The sequence below is a fragment of the Equus przewalskii genome, chromosome 16 (genome assembly GCF_037783145.1).
Source record: "Equus przewalskii isolate Varuska chromosome 16, EquPr2, whole genome shotgun sequence".
Classification (NCBI taxonomy): Eukaryota; Metazoa; Chordata; class Mammalia; order Perissodactyla; family Equidae; genus Equus; species Equus przewalskii.
This window is the reverse complement of record NC_091846.1, coordinates 69,950,514-69,975,755: the sequence shown is the minus strand read 5'-3', so window position 1 is coordinate 69,975,755 and position 25,242 is coordinate 69,950,514. Positions and strand designations below refer to the sequence as shown.

At 39.5% G+C, this 25,242-nt stretch overlaps 1 protein-coding gene and 1 pseudogene across 3 annotated transcripts in view; one reads left to right on the top strand and one right to left on the bottom strand.

The window, feature by feature from the left end:
- Positions 1-25,242, top strand: part of NALCN (sodium leak channel, non-selective) — a 303,705-nt gene that overhangs the window by 244,715 nt on the left and 33,748 nt on the right. For all 3 annotated transcript variants that reach the window (XM_070579234.1, XM_070579233.1, XM_070579235.1), the window contains 10 exons: positions 9,981-10,082; positions 10,471-10,540; positions 13,140-13,231; positions 13,319-13,441; positions 15,587-15,643; positions 15,882-16,002; positions 16,101-16,232; positions 17,188-17,355; positions 19,034-19,138; positions 23,794-23,900. In XM_070579234.1, coding sequence (XP_070435335.1) covers positions 9,981-10,082; positions 10,471-10,540; positions 13,140-13,231; positions 13,319-13,441; positions 15,587-15,643; positions 15,882-16,002; positions 16,101-16,232; positions 17,188-17,355; positions 19,034-19,138; positions 23,794-23,900 — 1,077 coding nt within the window. The remainder of the gene's footprint in view (positions 1-9,980; positions 10,083-10,470; positions 10,541-13,139; positions 13,232-13,318; positions 13,442-15,586; positions 15,644-15,881; positions 16,003-16,100; positions 16,233-17,187; positions 17,356-19,033; positions 19,139-23,793; positions 23,901-25,242) is intronic.
- Positions 6,272-8,625, bottom strand: LOC103549159 (small ribosomal subunit protein eS26-like; annotated as a pseudogene).

Sequence of the window (25,242 nt, the reverse complement as noted above, 5' to 3'; positions counted from 1 at the left end):
GATTTATTACTATATTTAATGTATTATAAATATCAGTGTATTAAATGCTTATTATTAATATTATATATTAATGTTAAAATTTCATATAATCAAATATTTAATTTAAATATTAAATATTATTGTAAATATTTATATGTGATTCTTTTAAGGCTGCCTAGTTGGTTTTCCTTACTAAGTTTTATTAAGGTTTTCCTTCCTAAAGTTTTCATGATGCTTAAAAACTGTTGTAGATTAGTTGAAAACTGTTAGTTGAAAAACCATTTGGAGATATAGAGACTACACAGATGGAAATGAACTGTATTCAGAGAAGAATAAACTAAAGAAATAAGATCTGTGAGTATATGCATTTGTATATAACATAGAATAGTGAAAAATTCAAAGTGGCAAAATATAACTTAATTGACGCAATATGATATACATGTTCTTTTTTTTTTTTTTTGCTGTTTAACAACCAAACTTTCTTTCCTTGAACTTTTAAAAAGATTTTTTTGAGGAAGATTAGCCCTGAGCTAACATCTGCTACCAATCCTCCTCTTTTTGCTGAGGAAGATTGGCCCTGAGCTGTCTTCTGTGCCTATCTTCCTCTATTTTACATGTGAGATGCCTGCCACAGCATGGCTTGGTAAGTGGCGCATAGGTCCATGCCCGGGATCCAAATCAGTGAACCCTGGGCCACCAAAGTTCAGCATGTGAACTTAACTGCTATGCCACCGGGCTGGCCCTAAAAAATATTTTTATTGAGCTATAGTTGACATATAACATTATACGAGTTTTAGGCATACAACATAATGATTCAAGGGGATTTGTATATATTGCAAAATGATCACCACAATAAGTCTAGTTAATGTCTGCCACCATACATAGTAAATTAATATATTATATGATGTTTTCCTAGATAGTACCTGATTTGTGGTAATCAAAATATGTTATATTTCATTGAGGTAGTATATGATCTGTAGATTATTTTTAGATAAGCCCCAAGGTGATTGTAATATTGCTGTGGATTAGGAGAGCTACTATTAAATTTTTCCTAACAGATGTGGGAAGATATTTTAGCAGGGTTTTCTTTTACTATTTTATCACTGAAGGGCACGCTAATAACTAATATAGGAAAATACGTATCTGTAGAAAATTGGTTCACATGATTTATGCAACATTTGCAAGATTTCACTTTTATTGTAACAAAAAGGTCAGTCTTTGCGTTGTGATTTACATTTTTCTGAGACAGTAGTTGGGTTACTAAATTTGAACCTCAGTGAATGGTCTGGGATCTCTGACATTTTATTTGCTGAATTTTAACAGATGCACCAACGACACAGATTTCCCATGAGATAAGTTTCTTTTTTATGTATAGTAACAACATTATAAGACATTAAGGCTTATTTTATTTTTCTATCTACAATGAAGTTCATGTTGCCCACATATTTACAAATCTAATGTGAAAACATTTTTGTGGATAGCGCAAGGTTGGAAAGAACTAATCTGCTGTTGCTGTTAAAGATCTGCATCCGTTGACTCAGGGCTGGGCTGAGTCACGAAGGAGTGGGGAATTCACTACAATAAAAATGCAGCTTTTTCCTCATCTCCCCAAGAGCCCATTACAGAGGAGCTCACTCATTAGCATCCGCTGCTGTCTCTACTTTGGATATCACATTGTCCCTCTCGTGGAGTCAGGTAAGAGCCCTTTCCAGGAAATACTCCTTATCTATTCTCTTACACAGTTGTACAGCCCTAGTTTTACATAATTACCGCTGAAGGACTATTTTCCTGTTGTCTGTTGATGTGATTACATTATATTAACCAACATCTGATAATACTTTAAAATGTGTTCCCTTGTGGAGCTCAAGATTTGAGTAAAATCCCTCACATTTAATGCTCTGCAAACTTACATTGCATTTCCTTTAGATGGTAATTACATTTAATACCAGATGGTATCGTGTAATCTAACTTTTCTATAATGAATGAAAATAATTTGAAGACTCAGAGCCCTCTCTCTTTCATTACAGAATGTAGAGGCTTTTTCCACACCCTTGTTCTGGAACATTAAGAAAGAAGACATGAGACTGAGAAGAAAGAAACCGAGGACCCCCTGCTACTGTTTCTATAAACAACTAGTGGTGTTTAAAGGCTAATAAAGCTCCAAAGATCTCTCTTATAACCATAATCTTCGGGCCAATTTAAAAATATTTTAGATGGAGAAATGTCAAGAAAAATAGAGACAATTTCTTAAGACATGATTCTCTTCTCTCAACCTCCATAGAAGATTATATATATATGTCTGTGATATGAGGGCAATTGAAATTCCACAGCACAAAGGCAATGCAGAGGGGGGAAAAGAAAGAATCAATCTTTCATATATTTTTTCAAAGGCTTGGCAAGAAACCAGGGGTAATATTTTTGCAACTGGGAACGTGTGTTTGCTGAAGAATATTCCCACATTTGAATCATCATCAGGGGTCCTAGTCTTGTTTTACTTTCAAAGGTAGAGCGGGCATAACATTAACCCCAACTGGGAGAAGGAAAATGCCTCACTGTAATTCTCCTCCAGGGAGCGGGAATAAAGGGCTTACATATGCCTGCATAATGGAGAATTTCCTTGCTCAGACAAGACAAAAGACTTCATTATTTTTCACCAGACACTTGAAGCCTTGTGCCTCCCAGTTCCAGAAGCCAAGCAGGCAGACCAATTTTTTTTATATTAAGCCACTAGATGGAGTTTCTAAGAAACTGGCCTTCTAGTATTCGCCATTATGAAGAGATCCAGAGAAGATGTTGAAGACCTTAATACCACGACCCTATCAGTCTTTCCACTAAGAAGAGCAAGACCCTCCATGAAGATCACAGAGTGTTTTCAATACCATTAGCTTTGCTTTTTCTCTAAGCAGCAAGTAAATGAACATTTTCTTCCTGAAAACATATTTCTTTTATCCTTATGTGGGACAAAAAGGCATCTAAATTCTAATGAAAAATTAAAAGTGGCAAAATATAGCTTGAGCATCCAAGTAATTCTGCTTCTCAGTAGGTCTGTTACTAAATGCATAGCTTTAGTGATGTGTGCATCTCATTTCTCATTGGTAAACTATCAAAAGTCTCAGATTGCTTGGTTATTCACTGTTTCAGCTTGGCATCAGATTGCTGTAAGACAAGATGTATGGAGACGTGTTCCCAGTGACAGATCAGATCTCCTGTTTGAGAAATTGAAATGAGTTCAGCTCAGCTTCACGTTGGCTTGCCAGTTTCCCTTAATAGCGTTCACATAGAATATAGATAAAGATTTATAAATTTTCTGCTTGCAAGGAGCAAGGTCTGATTTTGTTGTTGTTGTTGTTACTGTCTCAGGATCTCATCTATTATAGGTGTGCAGCCTATTTCTTGAGTGGCATGGTATTCTAACTTGAGATAAAATTGAGATTAGTTAACTTCCCTTTTAAAAAGCATATTTCAAACACATGCTGTTGGGTTTGTGATTATTTCCGTGCTTCATAAGCATGAAGTGATCAAAAAAGAAATTAAAATATTTGATCTTCACAGAATTTCAAATTTTATTCGTTTAACAAATATTTGTCGAGCACCTACTGGGTACAAGGTGGAAGTAGTAAGTGAGTGATCACAAAGTCAACCCTTGCTCTCTTGGAGCTCTTTAAAGCATGGCGGATGTGAGGAACTGAAAGACCAAAGAGGGTGGTGTGGAGAAACTGAGGTCCCTGAGGGTAAAAGATGAGACTGGGAAGGGAGGTTGGGGCCAGACCCTAGATGACTTTGCATGCCATGCTAAGTTTCAGTCTTAGTCTTTCTCTGAAGAGCAGTAGGGTGTTGAAGATGATAAGATAAGACAAGTGATGATAACCGTATTAGTTGTCTTTGCTGTGTAACAGGTTACTCCAAAACTCAGTGATTTAAACAACACATGGATTCTCTCACAGTTCCAGTCAGGAATCTGGGTGTGGCTTAGCTGGGTCCCTGGCTCTGGGTCTCTCACAAAGCTGAAGCCATTTTGACTTGAATGGGAAGAATCCTCTTTCTAGCTCATTCTCATGGTTATTAATAGGATTTAGGTTTTTTTGTTGTTTTTTAAAGATTGGCACCTGAACTAACAACTGTTGCCAATCTTTTTTTTTTTCTGCTTTTTCTCCCCAAACCTCCCCAGTACATAGTTGTATATTTTAGTTGTGGGTCCTTCTAGTTGTGGCATGTGGGACACCGCCTCAGCGTGGCCTGATGAGCAGTGCCATGTCCATGCCCAGGATCCGAACCTGCAAAACCCTGGGCCGCCGAAGCGGAGCGTGCGAACTTAACCACTCAGCCACGGAGCTGGCCCTGGATTTAGTGCTTCATGGGCTGTTAGAGTAATGTTTCATTCCTCACGAGCCGTTAACTGGAGGCCACTCTCCTTCCTTAAGAAGTGTGACTAGAACATTTCACAACATGGCAGCTTGCTTTGTCAAAGCGAGCAAGCGAGAGGGCAAGAGAGAGTGAGTGAGTGCGGAAGACAATAGGCACAGTCTTTTGTAACCCATCCCATCCCTTTTGCCTTCTGTTCATTAGAAGCAAGTCACTGTGTCCTGCCCACACTCAGGGATTACACAAGGGCATGAAAGCCAGGAGGCAGGATCATTGGTGGCAGTCTGAGAAATGCCTACCTCCGTCACATTACGGATGTTCATTTCAGAAAACACTTTGCTTGGGATAATAATACATTTATTGAGAGTAGATGTGTGGAGACCAGTTAAGAGGCTGCAGCTCTAGTCCATGGTAGACATTATCTTCCTATCTTCCAATATGACCCTCTGTCAAATTTGCTGTTCTGTCCTCAGCCCTCTGTAGAATGTTTTAACATCAACCATGACATGGGACAAGATGGAAATGTAAATACTAGCAACTAAAATTTAAATAAAACGTAAATGTTTCAAAAGCACTTTCATATTCATAATCATATTTGATCCAATTCCCTATGAAGTTAGTAGGAAAGGTATTATTGTTGCTCACGTTTTACAAAGGGGACACGGAGGTTTGGAGAATGCATGTCACTCACCTAAGGTCCCACAGCTAGAAAAACTGAGGTTGGAAATGCATAGTTCTAAACCTTGTGTTTTCTCAAATCGTCTTCTCCTTTAGGCCCCAAAGGATAGAACTTTCCACAGCTGTGCTGCTGGGTTTGAAACTGGAAATCTAATGTACTGCTTTGAACCTCGAGACTAGCAAGTTGTGGATCCAGCCCTCCCACTTCCCTCACCTTCCTCTGCTCTCCTCACGCACCCCCACCTCCACCTTTCACTCATTCATTCTGCGCATCAGTCAGCCCAGTGGAGTGCCAGGGCCTGCACTTCAGGAATATGAGGATGAATGACAAAATGGTCCCTAAAGAACTCACTCTAACAAGGGAGGTGACTAATGATGACAAAATGCCATAAGCAGTAAACAAGCTTGTTAATAATATGCTTCAGCAACATGGAACATAAAGCATAAGTTTTCTGTGCTTTCACATGGGGGAAATATTCACTTCTCTCTCTATGTTACTTATCAGAACCCATTTATATTAAAATTTGTAATTATATTGTGCATGTTACAACACTCTTTGGTGGTTCACGGTTTGGATTACTCTATATGTTTGCATATAATAAAATTGTATTTCCTTTTAAAAATAATGAAGCAAACTTTTACCATACTTTCATGTGAACCTGGCACATTGTGTTAGAGAATATGAAACCTCTTAGTAGAATCTGATCGTGCCAGATTGAAGTTAATAATTTCCTACCAAGCCCATTATTTTCCAAAATAGCACAATATTTTACATGACAAAAGAGTGTGACAGTGGCTTATGCATGAGGCTGTTTCATTTATGCAGAATCATCCTAAAGTGGCACTCTTTATACTTGTTTCAATGTCCAGGTGTCCTCAGAGTGAACCTATTATGCAGCTTCTTTCCCATGTCCTTGCTCCCTACCTCCCTCTGCTACCGCAGATTTATATCCTTCCATCTGAGTTCCTTCCTTCATCCGTAGGGAACTAATTTTTGGCAACTGATCTCCTTGTATAATGCAATTAGATTTTTCCCATGCGTTTTTTTCTAGGTGGATTTATGAATCTGTAGAAAAGTTGTTTTTTTCTGTATCTTCACCTGGTTTTTTCCATGGGAAAACTATTATAGATAAATAGGCTAGTTATTAACTATAATGGATACAGTGCCTAGAAGAGACTTTTGCTTTTTTTTTTTTCAAGTATGATTTCCATTTTATTTTTTTCCAGAGGAGAGTGTTTCTTCAGTCTTAAGGACTTAGCTCAATACCTGGGCTTGGGCAGAGGTGGTGGGGCAGCCCCTGCAGGCCTAAATTGGGGTGGGGGTGTTCGGTCCTTCCGGGCTCCACGAGAATGACTCCTGACTGCCTTGCTTTGAATGGCACAACTCACACAGTAGTGTAGTTTCACATCCGGTTTGGGAAGCACGTAGGCGTTGAAGACACTTCGGAAACGTCCCTGGCGGCTGTGACCTCCGCTTATGCTTTAAATGAGGAACTTGTTAATGGCCTTGTCCTTGGGCACACATCAGGTGCAGTTGGTGCAGCGAACAGGCTGCACATGACCATGGCCCTTTTTGGAATGACCATTGTTCCTTCTTTTCTTGGTTGTCTTGAGAACATCTACCTGAGAGAGAGACTTTTGCTTTTTAATTTGAGTAAGATCCCACCACTGTACTCAGAAGCAGGGAGAAAAAGCCTTCAGGAGCTTTCAAATGAACTACCTTTCATGTGCTCCCCCCCAATTTCTTTCACCCAAATGTTTAGCAATTTGCTAGAAAAATATGGCCCTTAGTTTTCAGCTAAGAAACCCTAGAATTTACCTATAGAGTTTTCTAGCTTAAAAGCTATTGGACATATTTGAAGGAAGAATGAGATACCAAAGCATTTGGTTCAAGAAGAGACTCAACAAAGGCAGCACTACATGAAGATGGAGACTCTTTACCTTTGTTTTGGCACCATAAGTGGGGGTGGAGTACTGGGATGTGGGGTTGGCACAGGGGAACAGAAAGAGTCACATTGAGCCTGAGACACCAAAGGTAACCTCTTAACCACCAAGTCAAGATGACCCCACTTGCCTGATTTCACTTTGCTCAGATTATGTGTGTACCTTTGGAGCCCCAGGAAACGAGGAGATGGGTAAGCAGCCTCTGCTCAGAGAACAGGGAGACTCTGGTAGGGTCCTCTCAGCGAGGAAATGGAAAGCACTGAGGGTTATACTGGGCTTGAGTAGAACTCTGAAGTTACTTGTTGCATCTTTTAACTGGCCCAGAATTACTTAGTATTTTATTCTTTTTTCCATCATTATCTAGTTTGAAATCATTCTAGCAGTGTTATAAACAAAGAAGAAAGTGATAGTATAAGAAAATTAAAGCAAATGGTTTTACATATTGTACACATTTAAGTGGCTATCTTGTTAAGCACAGGTTTTCTTTTTTTTTAAGATTGGCACCTGAGCTAACATCTGTTGCCAATCTTTCTTTTCTTCATCATCTTCTTCCCAAAGCCCCCCAGTGCGTAGTTGTATATTCTAGTTGCAGGTCCTCCTAGTTGTGCTATGTGAGACGCTGCCACAGCATGTCCTCATGAGCGGTGTTAGGTCCATGCCCAGGATCCAAACCAGGGAAACCCTGGGCTGCCAAAGTGGAGCACGTAAACGTAACCATTCAGCCATGGGGCCGGCCCCAAGCACAGGTTTTCTGATTGCAGCATAGAGCTAAAAACTAGCCTTTTATCACCCCCACCCCAAACGAGTAAATCATTCAGAGAACAGAGATTCACATGTGAATCACAGAGAAATTCCAGCCCATTTTAATACTATTTTCTGACTTCTCTGGACCCAGTAGGAAAGAAAGGAGTGATCTGGAGCAAGAAAGTAACGGTGGGGTGGGCGGGGGGGGGGGGTGCACAGTGCTTTCTCCCCACCACTTCAGCTATGCTGTGTTGGAGGCGGTGGAAGAGGAGATGTCATGGATTGGAAGGAGTCTTTCCCATAGTCAGTGGGTCTCCATGGGATCTCTTAGTCAGAGGAGGGGGTCTCAGCAGGATCCACAGAGCCACCCAGATGGGCACGACTGTGTTATGTTGACTTGTGTGCTGGGCAATCCATTAGGTCCTGAGTCAGTAGGTAAGGTCTTAATTCTTCTCTAGCAAGAATGCCCAGGCATCCTCAGGCTGGGCTGTCAGTCAAATACCGGCAGTCCATTACCACAGGCAGCTTAAAGCCAGTTACTCTTCCATCTCAAACAGGTCTATCGTAATCCAGTTGTATGTGTTTTGTGTTTAAGGCCTATAGGTCTCAACTACCTTACGGGAGAGTCTTGTGACAAAAGAATAAAAGTCACTAAGACAGTGGCTGAAGGTTAAGTCTCGACAGTTTGTGTAAACAAATGGCAAGGGATCTATATATCTATGCCAGAATAATACCATTCTTCAAGTATATTTTGTGAGGATGCCTTCATAATTTCCAGTCCTTTGTCCAGAGAGTAATTCTTAATACACATGATATGAAATCATGCTATACCTTTGTCTACTCATCCTAACTTACAAATGCATCTTCCTCTGAGACACCATCCCAGTCCTGGAAATAAGCGTAATCTCTAAATATCATTGTCATAAATCCTTGTTGTTCAATAAAATTTTGACTTGAATTTTCTCTCAAAATGGTCCTTTGCTGCTTATTAAACTAAGAATAGTGACTGTTTGGGCTTTATTTCCTGTAATGCATTTACATTCATTAAATTTGTATGATTTTTCATAGGTATTCAACATATCAGCAGCAGCATCAAAAGCATTTTTAAGTACTTAAATAAATGCATAATTTCATAAGAGCTGCTGTTTTAAGTATGCTAAACAGACACAGATCTTTTCTCAAAGATCTTAACTCTGAGACAGACAATAATTCAAAGCCATTCTAGAAATGCATTTTAGGAAACATGAAAGTGTTCTGTAAAGCAGTGAAATGTAAAGAAGTACATGTGTTCAGGTGTTGAACAAGTACAGACTCATAAGATTTGCTTATCATAAGATCATTGCATTTTAAGTCTATGAGTTAGCTTCCAGATCAAGGCCTTCTCATTTTACCTGTAAGGAAACTGATTTGTCCAAACGTCACTCAACTAGTTCATGTCAGTGTCGCCTCTGGAACACAAGTCTCTTAACCCCTGTATTATTTTTTTTTCACTTGACAACTACATCAAGGGAATTCCTGTCATTTCCAGTGGGAGGGAGCTTTCTGGAGGAGAAATTTTGTTTTCCCTCCAAATCTTTCGCACCACAGGTGTCGACTCACTCAATTTTCTTCACTCATTAGCAAATGTGAAATTAACACAAGCCCAGTTATGGTCTAAAGAGACCCTGTTTTTGAAAGTCTTCTTAGTTTTCTGACTGCAAGGAAAGTGGTAGCTCGTTACCTGTGAGCCACCGGCTTTAGACTGAGGGTCCTCTAGCCATTAAGTCCAGCTTTGGTTACTTCTCTTTAACACTAATTTTTGCCCCCCGATTTCATGCTTTCTTATTTTCCTAGAGTTCTGCAAAATCTCCTCAGAACATATATTCCATCATCCCAGGGGCCTGGGTGGGCAAATCCTTCCCAAAGTGCTGTTATTAGAAACCTCCCTGTCTAAATTCAAAACCAGCGTCATGATTACCTGTGATTGGACTGGCCATACGGCTTACAGAATCCTGATGGCAGCTCTCCTATTCCGGGTGGGGGAACTTGGGGGCCAAGAGCTTTCTATTTATTTTCCAGCACCTCTTCATGGCTATGACAGTTCCGCTTTGTAAGTGTTCTTGACACAGAGCCTGAAACTCATTTACCTTTACGGTTATGTGTCATTCGCTGTATTTCACATTATCATTGCCTTATATTATATTAAAAATAATAAGAGTAATGGGCAGTTATGTATTATGCATCCCAAGTGTACAGATCACGCATTTATCTCGGGCTCTTTTCTTTTTTCCTAGAGCTTGCACTCGACAGCGCATGCTGAGCGGATCATTTGAGGGGCAGCCGGCAAAGGAAAGGTCAATTCTCAGTGTGCAGCATCATATCCGCCAAGAGCGCAGGTAAACACACCGGGAGACGAGGCTGCAGAGAAACTAAGGAAAGGAGTTTTACAGGAAGTGTTCACTGAGCACAGCTCTGGTTAGCAGACAGGCACGGGTGAGAAACTGAGTTCTATTTGTTGGTAGTAACAATAATGAAACATACAATCAGATTCAAAGATCAAAAAAATCTTTCAAAAACCTTTTCCTTGGTGATGACCAAATTCTCACATTTAAGATCAGAAGGAAAAATTCTGAATTTTGTTAGATAGGCTCAAAGACAATTGGATAGACTATAAGCTTTTGCTATAAAAAGAAATGATAAGCGTTTGTGATGCTTTAGAAAAGTTGTTTTATTTTTTAAATTTGGTCTTGAGATGTATTGACCAATTGCTTGTGGTTTTTTTAGATCCTTAAGACACGGTTCAAACAGCCAGAGGATCAGTAGGGGGAAATCTCTTGAAACTCTGACTCAAGATGTAAGTTCTAAGCAAAGCTCTGGGTTTTGGAAATATGATTATGAAAATGTATTTAAATGACTACTCAGACAATTCCAGCACCTGGGTCTTTCTGTCGCTTTATCACATATCCTTAGCACTTCAGACCAGAAGGAATCAGGAAACTGAGGAAGCAAATAAAATGGCCAGGTACAGAAAAGTGATCATTAACAACTGTAAAAAATTCAGACTCCCTCATAGCACGTCTTCATTAAGATAGTAACACAAAAGTGACGTATCAGTTGCATTTGACTAAAATTAAAGACACAAAACATTTTATAGGAATGATTCATATTGTTAATTTTGGATATTCACTAAGTTCAAAATATTCTAGAATCTAGATCCTGTGTCTGTAATTTCAGGGTTTTACATAGTGGGAAATAAAATTTATTTCTGGAAGAATTTTTCTGTCAAAGACTATGTAAGATTTCCCAAGAATTGCTTTGCTTTTAGAGTCTAGGTCATTCATTTATTTACTGACTCAATAACTATTTATCAAGCGTTGTTATGTGCCAGGTCCTGTTGTGAGTCGTGAGGAACAGTGGGAAACACGACAGAATCTCTGTCCTCCAGGAGCTTACATTCTAGTAAAAAAAGACAGACAATAAGCAAGTGAACAAATACATGATCATTTCTGGGAGTGATTTTTATTTATTTTCCATCATCTCTTCATTGCTGTGACAGTTTTGCTCTATACTATAAAAAAATAAAATAAAATAGCGTGAAGAAATCAAAGGTGGAGATTTGGCAGCAGGGAATGTTAAAGAGGATGGTCAGTATTCACATTCTGCATTAGCCTAGGGACCCAAAGTAAGTGAAGGAACAAACCACGTGAAAATGCATGAAAATCCAGGGAGGCAGATGTCTAACCGATGGGTTGGACTCACCAGCAGCTGTACCACACGGAGATCACAAGACAGTTGGAGAGTACATGTTATGTAATTATCATTAGTGAAGCCCTGATTAAAATGTACGTCTTAAGTTGAGTCTGGATAACTTGCTAAGAAAGCAGAGTCTTGACCTTCAGAGCCAAGGATGGCATTTAAAGAAGGAGGTCTAGGAAGAGAAAGTTAGCCAGGCTCAGGATTTTTTTGTGTTTTTTTTGTCTTTTTTACCACTTTACCTCTTATTTCTTAAGAGTTTCTGGAGTTTTCAACAGAGTCCATCTTCTTTCAATCTGTAGAAACTGCTATCTTAGTCAGAGTAAATTCTCCTTACTAAGTGTTCCAGGCAAAATCATCAATTTAAGTTGGTGATGAAAAAACTCAATACAGCCATTACCCAATTTATACAGTTCTAATTGGCACAAGCATGTCACCACCATGATTTTTAAACTAGAGCTCTGTTGGATATGATCTACCATATTATTAACATGGAATTGTGATCAGATCCAACATGTGGTCTATGTACTTATAATTTGAGGGTCAGGTATATTGTATGGAAAAAATTTCTAGGCAAAAAGTCAGAGAGGCAACACCAGGTCAGAGCACTTTCCTTCAATGTGATTCAGTAGAAATGTGCAATCTACGTACGAATCACCTTAGGACATGGCTTTGAAAATATGTGTTTAAATATACACAACAAAAGGCCCTATTTGAATAGTCTCAATTCCAGAGGCTTATTTCTTCTTCAGAGACTTTTTATTATATTTTCTGTGTAGACATGTAACAAAACTCCAGCCCCCATCTTCTCCGTGGCCAAAGGGAATGGGGTCCTGCTAATTTCATAGGAATTAAGAGAATAAGAATTTCATTCTCTCAATGTCTTTTCCTCCATCATAGAAGCAATTTAAAATAGAGTTTCATCTTTTCACTTATTACAAATGATAGAAGATACAGATAATTAAATCTAAGGAATGCCTCCTATAAAATCTATCCGGTTAATTGAACAATGGCTCTGCATCTACCAAGGAGCAAAAACCAGAGTCAGTCTTACACGATCAGCCTGCACCCCACCCCTCTGGTCTCTTCTCCTACTCTGTTCCTCGCTCTCTTGACGCCACCTGCACTGGCATCCTGGCTGTTCCATGTGTATACACGCAGACCCACCCCTCCTCTGAAAGACCACGTTTCTACAGAGATCCAGCGGCTGCCTCCTTCAAGTCTTCACTCAGAGAACAACTTTTTATTGAGGCCTGCTCTGACCTGTCTGTTTAGACAGGGAGCCTTCTAGCACTCTCTGTCCTCTTCGTTTTTTGCCAGAACATTAAACATCTTCTGATGTTCTTCCTTGTTTTGACTTAATTTTTAGCTGCCTCCTCTGACTACAACATTAGCCCCACAAGAGCAGGGATTTGTCATTATTTTTTCTGTTTTGCTTTGTCCGTAGCGCTGGAACAGTGCCTGGCACATAATAGAGTCTCAATAAATATTTTTCTGGAAAAATTACCCTTTAGAGGAAAAAGATAAGCCTCCTAAGATGACTGTGGCTTTCTATATATATATATATATATATATATATATATATATATATATATATATATAATAAAGACTTTTATTTTAATTTTAAAAAATTGATCATCTTTTTTGGACCTTCCAAAAAAGCTTCCATTTTGATGTGCCCCCTTTTCTTTTGTTTCTAGCATTCCAATACAGTGAGGTATAGAAATGCACAAAGAGAAGACAGCGAAATAAAGATGATCCAGGAAAAAAAGGAACAAGCGGAAATGAAGAGGTATGGGGTGTTCCCAGTTTCACAGCTCTCCTTTTGGAATGGCGAACTTTCCCTCAGCCTTACTCTCCCGTAAATTTCCCCTTCAAGGAAAGTGCAAGAAGAAGAGCTGAGAGAGAACCACCCATACTTCGATAAACCGCTGTTCATAGTCGGCCGGGAGCACAGGTTCAGAAACTTCTGCCGGGTGGTGGTCCGGGCACGCTTCAATGCGTGAGTACACTCCGTTTCAGCCAGGTGTTTGGCCTGAGTCGTGCAAGCAGCAGGGGGAGTTGTCAGACGAGCAAGAAGGAACGTGTAGTCCTAATGGGGTCACAAAATAAACTGTGGGCTAATTAATCATGCTGCTCCTCTTTGCTGAGCGGCCGGCCAGGTGGAAAACAAACAAAGCCTTCAAGTGGTTAACGTTTATATGAAACTCACGTTTATAAAGCACTTAACAGCCATTTTTGTTTATTTTAACAGTTGCCCAATATGTTTATATCAGTGTTATTAACTCCGTCTTTTATTCTGGAAATACTGAACCAAAGGGAGACTGAATGACAAGATGAAGTTCATTGCACACATCTTCGTCTAGACTTGTAGTTTCTTTGTGGTCAAAATAACCTTAACTGGTTTATTCTAGAATAATATAAGTGGAAAGAAGTTGACTAGGACTTCCATTACCAGCTGTTACAAGAAGAACACCCACTGGCCAGTATCTCTATCCCTATCCACGTGGAAGGAATGTTATAAGACGCTGTCAGTGTGGTCAACCTGCATTTATGATGGAGGACATTGCATTTGTGATGACCTAAGCCAATTTTAGCAGGCAACCAAAGGATAAAATGGAAGTTTTGTCATGCATAACTTTAAGTAAATATTCTGACTATATTAGGAGTCTCCAAGGAAGTGTGAAAACTTTCCGTTATGTTGGTCCTTCTCTGATGCCATCAGTTAAGTAAATTGATCTCCTTTGTTGATAATGAGTATCATGATAATCACTGTCTGTTATGAGCAGAGTTGTGTCCCCACCCCTCAAGAGTTCATGTGTTGAAGTCCTGATCCCCAGTATCTCAGAATGCCACTGTACTGGAGACAGGGATAGGGATTTTAAAGAAGTAATTAAGTTAAAAGGAGGTCATTAGGGTGGGCCCTAATCCAATATGACTGGTGTCCTTATAAGAAGAGGAAATTTGGACAGAGACACACAGAGGAAAGAGGATGTGAAGACACAGGGAGAAGACCACCATCTACAAGCCAAGGAGGGGGCCTGGGAGAGGTCCTTCCCTCAGCACTCAGAGGAACCAACCCTGCCAACACCTCCATCTTGGACTTCTAGCCTCCAGAACTGGGAGAAAATGTTTGTGGTTTAAGCCAGTCAGTCTGTGGTCTTTGTTACAGCAGCCCTAGGAATCTAATACACTGTTGTCACATTTCAGGGCTGGCAGAGACCTCGGGAACCATTGGTGTCATCTGCGTCCCTCCTCCTTCAACAGAGGAGGGCATTTAGGTCAGTGGAGGTTAAGGACTTTCCTCAAGGACAGCAGCTAGTGCATGACTTTCTCCTGATCGCCAGTCTATTGTTCTTTCTGCTGTCCTAGAAAGACCTTCACAATTCAAACACCTGATAATAATCGTTGAAAGCTTTCCTGAAAGAAGAAGGTGGCAGTTTAGAGTTGATCAGTTCCCAAAGTAGGTTTTGCATCTGGAATTATCCTGCTGGCCGTCTCCACGTTAGCATCTAATTGTTAATTCTCCACTTCATTTAGTGTGGTTTAACTCTCCTTTTGTCAGCAATGCAGCTGATGTGGACCGAGGAAGACTTTGTTGTACCTGGGAATACACACACACAGACCGTCAGGGGCTTCGCTGAAGTTTGCTCATGGGCATCCTGAGGCTGGAAGTCATAAATCCCCACCCCAAGAATTCCACGTAAATTACTCTACAAGATTGCAGTTAAATGCAGAGTGAAGAACTCTATTTAATTTATGGCTGTTTCGTTAAATAATTGTGAGGAACATCCTTGAACTGCTTAGGCAAAGATTTTAACTAGTGGTTTTAATTGAAAGTCAAAATTTAATTTTGTGATATCCAGGTTAAAAGTTGTTGGATGGAGTCACAAATTCTAAAATCAAGTATTCCGAGAAACACAAAACTTCTGTAAGCATCAACTGCAAACTTTTCTGACTTTTCTTTCATCTAATGTTCTCTGCCTTCTAAAGCCACATACCGTTAACAAATACTATACTATAAAGAACATTTTATAGAGGATGTAAAAGAAATTTTAGGTAGATGAGATGTTTATAATTACTATGCTGCCAAGTTATAAAGTGCTTGCTATGTTGCAGAGTTTTATGTGTTTGTTCTCTCTTACAGATCTAAAACAGATCCTGTCACAGGAGCTGTGAAAAATACAAAGTACCATCAACTTTAGTAAGCATTACAAACTCTGTTTTGCATGCACGTTTGAAGTTTCCATGTACTGTTTTATGCTGGATAAAAATACAAAAATTTTCTTTCATTTCTTGCTATATCACGCTATGAAATAGATGGTTGGGGAGTCGTAGGAAAATGCCAGCCGTGTTAATTGAATCACAGAAGGATCTTCTCTGACGTTCACCAGCCTCTCCTAGAGTGTTTGTGTTTCTCAGTTTTGTTTGGTCTTCGGCAGTGATTTGCTGGGATTGGTGACTTACCTGGACTGGGTCATGATCATCGTCACCATCTGCTCCTGCATCTCCATGATGTTCGAATCCCCCTTTCGAAGAGTCATGCATGCACCTACTTTGCAGGTACTGCTGCTGAATCGCAGCTCACAGCTCAGAGGGAAAACACTGACCCTGCAATGTTTCCGTATATGATGACCAAATTGCCTTTTGCCCATTTTCAGATTGCTGAGTATGTGTTTGTGATATTCATGAGCATTGAACTTAATCTGAAGATTATGGCAGATGGCTTATTTTTCACTCCAACTGCTGTCATCAGGGACTTCGGTGGAGTAATGGACATATTTATATATCTTGTAAGTCTTTGGTTATTTCCTAAATGTAAAATGTAATGGTTTTATAAAATCTGCATTTCTTGGTACAAGAGTGAAGAACGTGAGTCACAGTGGCTTGGAGGCGATAACTGAGTTCTTAAGTAGAGTAGTCCATTATAGGCAAATAGGCACACATATAAAATCTAAATAAAAAGCATTAAAAATATCCATGGATGTGGTTCAAATACATCAACCAGATTGGTGTATGCATAAGACACACATTAATAAGGTTTAAGAGAGCAAATCTCGTTTGCACCCCACACTTCTTCTGGCTCCTATACTAAAAAAAAATCTACATCATATAAATTGATTGAGCCCCTTGTTGCTAAAGGCAAACTAAAGTAAGTGTATTTGGACTCTCTCCCGACTCTAGTGCACAAATACCTGGGTAGAGAAGGTGACCATTCAACTGTTCAGTTAAAGTAAATTGAGAAACCAAAGGAAGGGGCTCAAAGAAATTTCATTTTTTTCTATATATCCAAGAAGATGGAAAATCAGTGTCTTTCCAACGCAACAAGGAGAAATGTGACCATTAACATGTAGCATGTTCAGATCATCAATAAAATAGTGAGTATTGGTTCAAGCATGAGGTTTAGCATCCTCGATCAAAGGAATTTCAACAGTGTTGACATCAATGGAGCCTCCAGTGTGCAAGTTAAAGAGAAGGACCAGAAGGCACTGGTGACCACACACACACAGGGGAGGGAACCCCCAGTTCATTCCTGCATATACCTGATGACTTTCCTTTGGGGCCCCTAACCGGTCTACATTGGGTTCTTAGTTCATAGTTAGTAGACTGCATACATACCTGGCGAATGCTTGTCCCACATAACACATGGAATCTCTGCAAAGAGAAAGTTGTGGCCAGTTGGCTCTCAAAAATGTAGATAGTAGTGGATAAATTATATAAGTTCCAGAGATTATTTTTTCCCTCTAGGTGAGCTTGATATTTCTTTGTTGGATGCCTCAAAATGTGCCTGCTGAATCGGGAGCTCAGCTCCTCATGGTTCTTCGGTGCCTGAGACCTCTGCGGATATTCAAACTGGTGCCCCAGATGAGGAAAGTTGTTCGAGAACTTTTCAGTGGCTTCAAGGAAATTTTTTTGGTATGTTAGTTACTCTTTGCTTCCAGACCAGTCATCCAACTCTGTAATGTAGCTAATGAGGGGGTAAAGTAAGCCTTGCTTGTCAAGGCTAGGTATACAATTTTGCTTATTCCCAGAGGATTATAGAGGCACTAACAAAACACAACACACATTCAGAAACTTTACCTGTGGATGCTTCTGGTTATCAGTGTATTTAACTCAAGGGACATTTTTAGTAAACTAATGAGAAGCACTCTGGAAAGTATGATAACAAGAGATCTTATCTGCTGACACTTCCATCCCTAACTCTTGACCCTAATTTCTACTCTGGATTTTAGTTTTCCATCTAGAAATTAAGGATAAGATTCATCACCATCTGTTTCACAAATTGTGTTAGGAGTGAACACATTTGGGCTCATGATCTCATTCTGTATATCGCCTAAAGCCCATAGCATAGACTTTGGCTCTGATCTTTAGAGTGTTTACATAAAACAACTTAACAAAATGTAACACAGATATACCCTACTTTAAATAACCTCAATATACAGTAATAAATACAAATGTGATTGAAGGGGAAAATATTCTTTTTAGTTGGGCAAACATTGATTTAGGGTCTTCTAAGAGCGGGGCTGCAGAAAAAACAACTAAGAGGCTCCTTGTTCACAGTCTGTTACAAATGGATCTTTGCCTTACAAAGGAGTTATCAGAGGATTATTTTTATTATTAATGAGTTCTGCTTGTGTCTGGAAAACATAGATTGATTTACATAAGGTTGTTTTGTATCTTGCTTTCTAGAAACACACCTATGGTGAGAGAACAGCTGTAGTTGTAGTTGATTCAAAGGTATTTTAAAGACAGGCTGTGATGTTACTATAGGCATATAGTTGCTGATGTTTTGTTTAAAGATGTGTTTAAAATTCCATATTTTCTTTGGAATAAAGCCATAACATGGTGGTTTTTCACACAGCTGGAACTGAAGGAAAACAGTATCAACTGACAGCTAATGTGCGTCTTGGAGCCCTGATAGAATTTAGAAGAGAATCTATTTGTGGCTTTCCTCTATGATGTTTCTGCGTAATTTTAGTATATTTAAGGTATATGTTTAGATTATTCAACCAGTACAGATCGATATTCAGTATTTTATCCTTTGCCACTTTTCTCTGCTGAGACAAAAGCAGTCACCCAGCAGAGGGAGCATGAGTCAATTAGCAGATTTGCCTTTCAGGACTGAATTATCTCACATCCTCTGTACGCAGCACATTCATACGCCCTCATGCTCACACGAAAGCAAAGCCACTGTCCCTCTAATTTATGCTCTGCTAATAGAGATATGAATCCATTTTGAGAAAATGAAGAAAATATACTTATTTAAATATTTTTCGTTCCATTAAATAAAATAAAGCAGAGTGTTGATTTCAAAATCAGAAAAATCCAAGTCATATCAAAATGCCTTTACCTGTTTTCTTACATGAAAGTCATATGTTTTTATTCTAAAAATTCAAAGCCTGTTGTTAATTTTCTTCCTTTAACATTCCAGTAGGGCTAATGGAATGACTTGTGGTGAAGTTAAAAGATGTCCTCAAAAGACCATGGATTTCATACAATGTTATCTGAAAAGTCCTGCTCATATCGCTGTTCAAACCAAACCTATTGTTTCATTTTTTACTGAGAGATTTTGTATTTCACCAATTTCTTTCAGGTCTCCATTCTGTTGCTGACATTAATGCTTGTTTTTGCAAGCTTTGGAGTTCAGCTTTTTGCTGGAAAACTGGCTAAGTGCAATGATCCCAACATTATTAGAAGGGTAAGATGCTCCTTTCTGTCTTTTGGGATAAAAATTAAGGTGGTTTCCCATCCCTTGGAAAGCGTGTGTTACCAGTGGCTGCTGAGGCTGCTTTGAGGAGTCCCTGACAAGACTCTCGGAATTCTCTTCCCATGAACTCCCTTTGCTTAAAGAACACCGTGTCTCTTCTGGCTAGCAAAGGTTTATAAGGCTGAAAGCACATCTCAGGGAATTCTCCTCTTCCCTCCTGTTCTATTGTCACCGCTACTGACATCTGCGGCATAGTCACCTAAGATTCCAGATGTTTATAGCTGTGAACCTCAAAAACTTTCCCTTTAGGCCTCCCCCAACTCAGTCCTGCCTCTGTTGTCACATGAGGCTCGTATCAACGAACAGCCCCTCAAAAAAGTATGAGAGGCAAAGCCTGAGTTTCATGCCCCTCTTAATACTTCTCCACTGCACACTCCCCTCACTGGGAGCCCAAGGCCTGGCATTAGCTCTTAGCTGCCCAGAATCTTCCCCATTATGACAACTAATAGGGTCCCAAGCTTGAGTCCTTTTGCTACTGCTCTTTTCTTTGTCTTTCTTCAGTCAGTGTTAGGAGGAGGAGTCTAGCTGCTGGAACAAGGCCGGTGTTTCAGTAGCTGGACATAATGAAATGACTATCTTGCTTCTTGGATGAGTTGGACAGGCTCTCCTCCAAATGACCACTCGGGGACTCAAGTGCCTTTTGTCTTGTGTCTTCACTCTTCATTGTCTTCAAAGTCTTCTCCATTTAGCTGGCAGATAAGAACAGAGAACAATCTCTATCTGCAAGGACTAAGGGCTGAGCCCAGAAGTGGCACACATCACTTCATCCCACCTTCCACTGGGAAGAGCATGGGCTTACCATGCTGGAAGGGAGACCATGACACAGAGTTCAGTGATGCATTCTGTAAAAAGAAGGGACATGGTTTGGTTAGTAATTAGCCAGTCTCTGCTATACCATCCGGTGTCCCATTCTCTTAGAATTCTGCCCTATTACAAGTAAATTAATGAAGTAAACCAAGTACTGCTGATGTATAAACTAAAAGTATTTCCTCTTTCATCCAGGTAAAATAATGCCTTAAGATCATTAAAATGTTTGTTTCTAAAAGGCCTGATAGAGCTGAACTATAGTACATATTTCTAGCAAACATGGCTATCTAATATAGATTTTATATCAGTATGAAAATTCCTACATTGTTAGCTTCTAATTATAAAAATTTTTAGGTCTCTAATTGTCATAAAATACAGGTAACATCTTTGTCCAGTCAAAATGCATTATCAATTATATTAATCATGAGGATTTCAGGAAGAGGCAGAGCAGGTTGGGCAGAACTTATGTTATTTCACAGGGCACCACCTAGGTCACTGCTTCCTTTAATTCCTCTCACCAGAGGTCCCAGGAACTTCAATGAACCTGAGAAGATACAACAAGGAACGTGGTATGAAGCTCGTGGGGTACCAGATTAGCTAACGAAGGAAGTAATAGCCAGCTTATGCATTAGTCCACAAGCCTGCGTAAGGAAAGAATTATTATTTTAGATCCAAACTGAATAAAGACCAGAAAGATATTAACATTTCAAGATGAAGCCTAGTAGGGATCTTGGATGGCTGAGTATACTAATGATGGCCTAAGAGCATTATGATTATACATTATCTATTCATACTCAGCCCAAGCTAAAGATTGGTGACTTGTATAGGGGAGAGAGAGCTCATGGTGCATGGACAAACACATGGATACCATGATGAGTTTATTATCTTTCCCAGAGCAATGAGGTCTCCATGGAAGCCTCATAAAGAAAGCCTGAGAAAACTTATCCATCACAGAAAACATCAACATCACACAGAATAATGGAAAAGAAATTGGTATAGTAAGAAGTGGTCTGTATCTTTACATCAGGACAAGCTCTTTTCTAGTCCAGCTAGACCAAGGCCAAGAACACCATGTGGATGAGGGGACATCAGTTCTATCCCAGAGCTTCAGTCCATCTTTCTAAAAGAAACGAAAACCCCAGCAAAAAGGGGAAACTAGATACATCAACATTTGGATCACACAGCTCATGTTTAAAGGCAAGGAAGCTTGAGTTGTTGGTGCCACATTTTCCTCTTGGCACACCATGTTATTTTCTTGGTGTCTGGCTGAGCACCCTCTCCCTCTGCTCCTTTTCTTAAAACTTGACAGCAGAAAACTTTAGATAGAGATACGGAGCCCAGAACTCAGTCACCAAAGCCCTGTCAACAAACTCTGAGGATACTTTTTGACCAATAGGTATTAAATATCAGTTATGTACAAGATACCATGATAGGTGAAATGTAGAATGAAAAAAATGTGTAAGTCACTGCCCTTCTTTGCAGCATTTTCTATCCAATCAGAACATGTGCTTCATATTTAAGGAGCTATAATATAAAGTCAGAAGTTAAAAGAGCACATGAGAAACAGAAATAATGTGCAAGCTGATTTCAACGATGGGAAATAGTGCTTCCACCTGGGAGCACTGTGCTAGGAAGGCTTTAGGGAGGAGGTCAGCTTCGAGATGAGCAGGAAAGGCGCCTCCACACAGAGGAGGCAGAGTGAAAAAAGGCACAGCGTGCAAGGAGGAGTCATGGTGCGAGGCAGGAACAAAGAACAAATGTTTTGGAATCAGGGCTTCCAAGACTAGAATCCTGCTTTAGTAGGTATGATGGCTTGTTCTGGCCACTTAATCCCTCTGGACCTATTTTTCTCTACTATGACACTTCTCACACAGCAATATTATGAAAATTAAATCAGCTTTTGTATGTGAAGAACCTAACCCAACCTCCAATGGTCGATGTTTACTTCCCTCCCATGTAGAGGAGAACGGACAAACAAGGCCAGAAATGTAGTTTAGGGAGAGATCCTTGGGGGCCTGGAATGGCAGCCTAAGGGGTTTGGAATTTCTTTGATGAGGAATGAGAAGTCATTAAAGGTTTGTGAGAAAAGGAAGCAGACACTTATTAGTGCTCACAAACTACAAGTACTGTCCAGAGAACTATCACTGTTACCACATTCTGCTGATGAGGAAAACAGGAGTACAAAGGTTAAATGACTTATGTAAGGTCACCCCCAGTAAGTGAGGACGCTGAGATTCATGTCCAGGCAGCCTGGCCCAATAGTCCAAGGTCAAAAGTCAGAACACCATGCTGCCTCACCCAATCAAACGTGGGCTCCAGTGGGCTCAGAAAGACAAATTTTTGAGTATTGTTGGTATTCACTACACTAGTTGAAATAAGAATGGAGACGTGGAGGATGCAGGACAGCAAAAGCCGTGGGCAACTCGGAGGTCTCGATACTGGCGTGCTGATGGGATGCTGTTCACTGACAGAAGTGGGCAAGCCAGGAGACGTGTTTTAGGGTCGAAGTGACTTTAAACAGGTTAAAATTTGAAGTTCTGTTGAAATATTCAAATAGTGATCAAGAATTTTGCCATATACACCTTGAACCCAGAAAAGAGGTGTGGGTTCCAAATATGGCAATTGTAGTCAAACATGGAGAGATAACAAAAAGGAGAATAAAGACAAAGAATGAGTTCAGAACTTCCTACTAATGTTTTATGTTTTAAATCTTTCTTAAATAGCTTTATTGAGATGCAATTCACATACCACGCAATTCACCCACTTCAGGTACAATTCAGTGGTCGTTGGCACATTCACAGAGTTGTACAACCATCACCAGAGCCAATTTTAGAATATTTTCATCACCTCAAGAGAGAAACACTGTCTTTTAACTACCACCCCATATATCCTTACCCCCCTGGCACCTCCATCCCTAAACAACCGCTAATCTACTTCCTGTCTCTGTAGACTTCCTTGGTGGAGACTCTCATATGAGTGGCTGGCTTTTTTCACTTAGCATAATATTTTCAAGGTTCATCCATATTGTAGCATGTATCAGTATTTCATCCCATTTGATGGCCGAGTAATATTGTATTGAGTGAATAAACCACATTTTGTTTAGGTATTCATCCATTGATGGACGTTTGGATTGTTTCTACCTTTTAGCTTTTATATAAATAATGCTGTTTATAATAATAATGATAGAAACATTCATGTACAAGTTTCCGTCTGGATATATGTTCTCATTTCTCTTGAGTAAATACCTAGGAATGGAATTGCTAGATCCTATGGTAACTCCTTGTTTAGTCATTTGTGGAACTGCCACTCTGTTTTCCAAAGTGGCTGCACCATTTTCCGTCCCCATCAGCAGTGTGTGAGGACTCAAGGATGAGGATTCAGATTTCTGCACATCCTCGCCAAAGCTCGTTGTTCTATGACTTTTTGATTACAGCCTTCTTACTGGGTCTGAAGTCATATCCCATGGTGGTTTTGATTTGCATTTCCCTGATAGCTAATGATGCTGAGCTACTTTTCATGTGCTCATTGGCCATTTGTATAGCTTCCCTGGAGGAATGTCTGTTCAGAGCCCTTGCCCACTTACTAACGCTTTCAGCATCAGCTTTCAGCACTCATCTCTGCGGTCTCTGTTCCTATTTGCTGCGTAGCTGTCCACATCACTGTTGTCAGATAAAAGACCTTTATTATTCTATGTAAAAAGTGTTTATTATCTTTTATCTTTTCTGAGTTCAGTTTTTGACCAGATTCCCTCTCCTTCCCCCCTTTTTTTCCCGTTTTAGGAAGATTGTAATGGGATATTCAGAATTAATGTAAGTGTGTCCAAGAACTTAAATTTAAAGTTAAGACCTGGAGAGAAAAAACCTGGATTCTGGGTGCCCCGTGTTTGGTAAGCATATCAGAAAAATATCCAGAAGAATGCTTTATTTGTCAGTGTAAGGTTTTAAATCAGTATAATATGGCATGAAACTAAAAATAATTCTGCTAGAGATGTTAAAATGAGTTTAAGTAACACAAGGCAAAGCACTGAATTACAATAGGATGCAAAAATACAGTAAGTAGGGGCCGGCCCAATGGCGCAGTGGTTAAGTTCACGCACTCCACTTCAGTGACCTGGGGGTTCGCCGGTTCTGATCCCAGGCGCAGACCTACACGCCGCTTATCAAGCCATGCTGTGGCAGGCGTCCCACATATAAAATAGAGGAAGATGGACACAGATGTTAGCTCAGGGCCAATCTTCCTCAGCAAAAAGAGGAGGATTGGTGGCAGATGTTAGCTCAGGGCTAATCTTCCTCAGAAAGAAAAAAAAAATACAATAAGTAAGAGAGCAAGTGGTACACTGAGTCGCATATTGGTTCATGAAACAATGAAATATCACCGCAGTATTTTTCTAATACTTTAAAAGTATGTATGTCGATTCACATGGCTTTAAAAATTAGTGTTTTAAAAAACAAAGATTTTATATCAAATTAAAACTAAACTTATCCTGAGTTTATATTTTTAAGGGAAAATCTGACGTCCTCATACAATCGTAGAGCAGCATAAATCATAATGCTGTTTCACTTTTAAAACCCATTTACATTGAAGGATTTGCATTATAGAAACACTAGAAAGGAATGATCAGTAACACAATAGATTAAATCTAACTTTCTCTTAAAAATTCACTTTTCTCAAAAATGAGTTTTCAAAGCATTTACGTCAAAGGTAGAAGTACCTAGTACTTTGTTTCTCATCTGCTTTACTAATGACCAGGATGGAATCTCTCGATTTGCTTCACTGATGACCTGAATGTTCTGTCAGCTTCATTTGTCCTTTTAAATCATTGTCTGTCTTCTTTTTATTTCGTCTTTATCTCTTAGAATAGTAAGTAAACCACAGCAAAGCTTGTCTGCTTTTGTCACAATTGATGTTCTCTACTAAATGTCCAGATTGTTTAAAAGGAATAGCATTTGAGCCCTTTGTACCCTCGGGACTCACTCTTACCTGCTTGGGCATTTCTCTAATATGAAATTCACTTCCATAAACAATTCAATACAATTTAAATTGAGGTGGGTTTTTTTTTTTGATTGCCAAGGAATTATGAAAAAAAAGATTAATTTTGGATGTGTGGCTTGAGCCTGGATAGGGAAGTATTTGACACGAGGGAATATCCTTATCCCAGTGCTAACTAGAAAAGCAGTCCAATTTACATTAGAATAAAAAATTAAAGAAGCATAAAATGTTTATGTTTC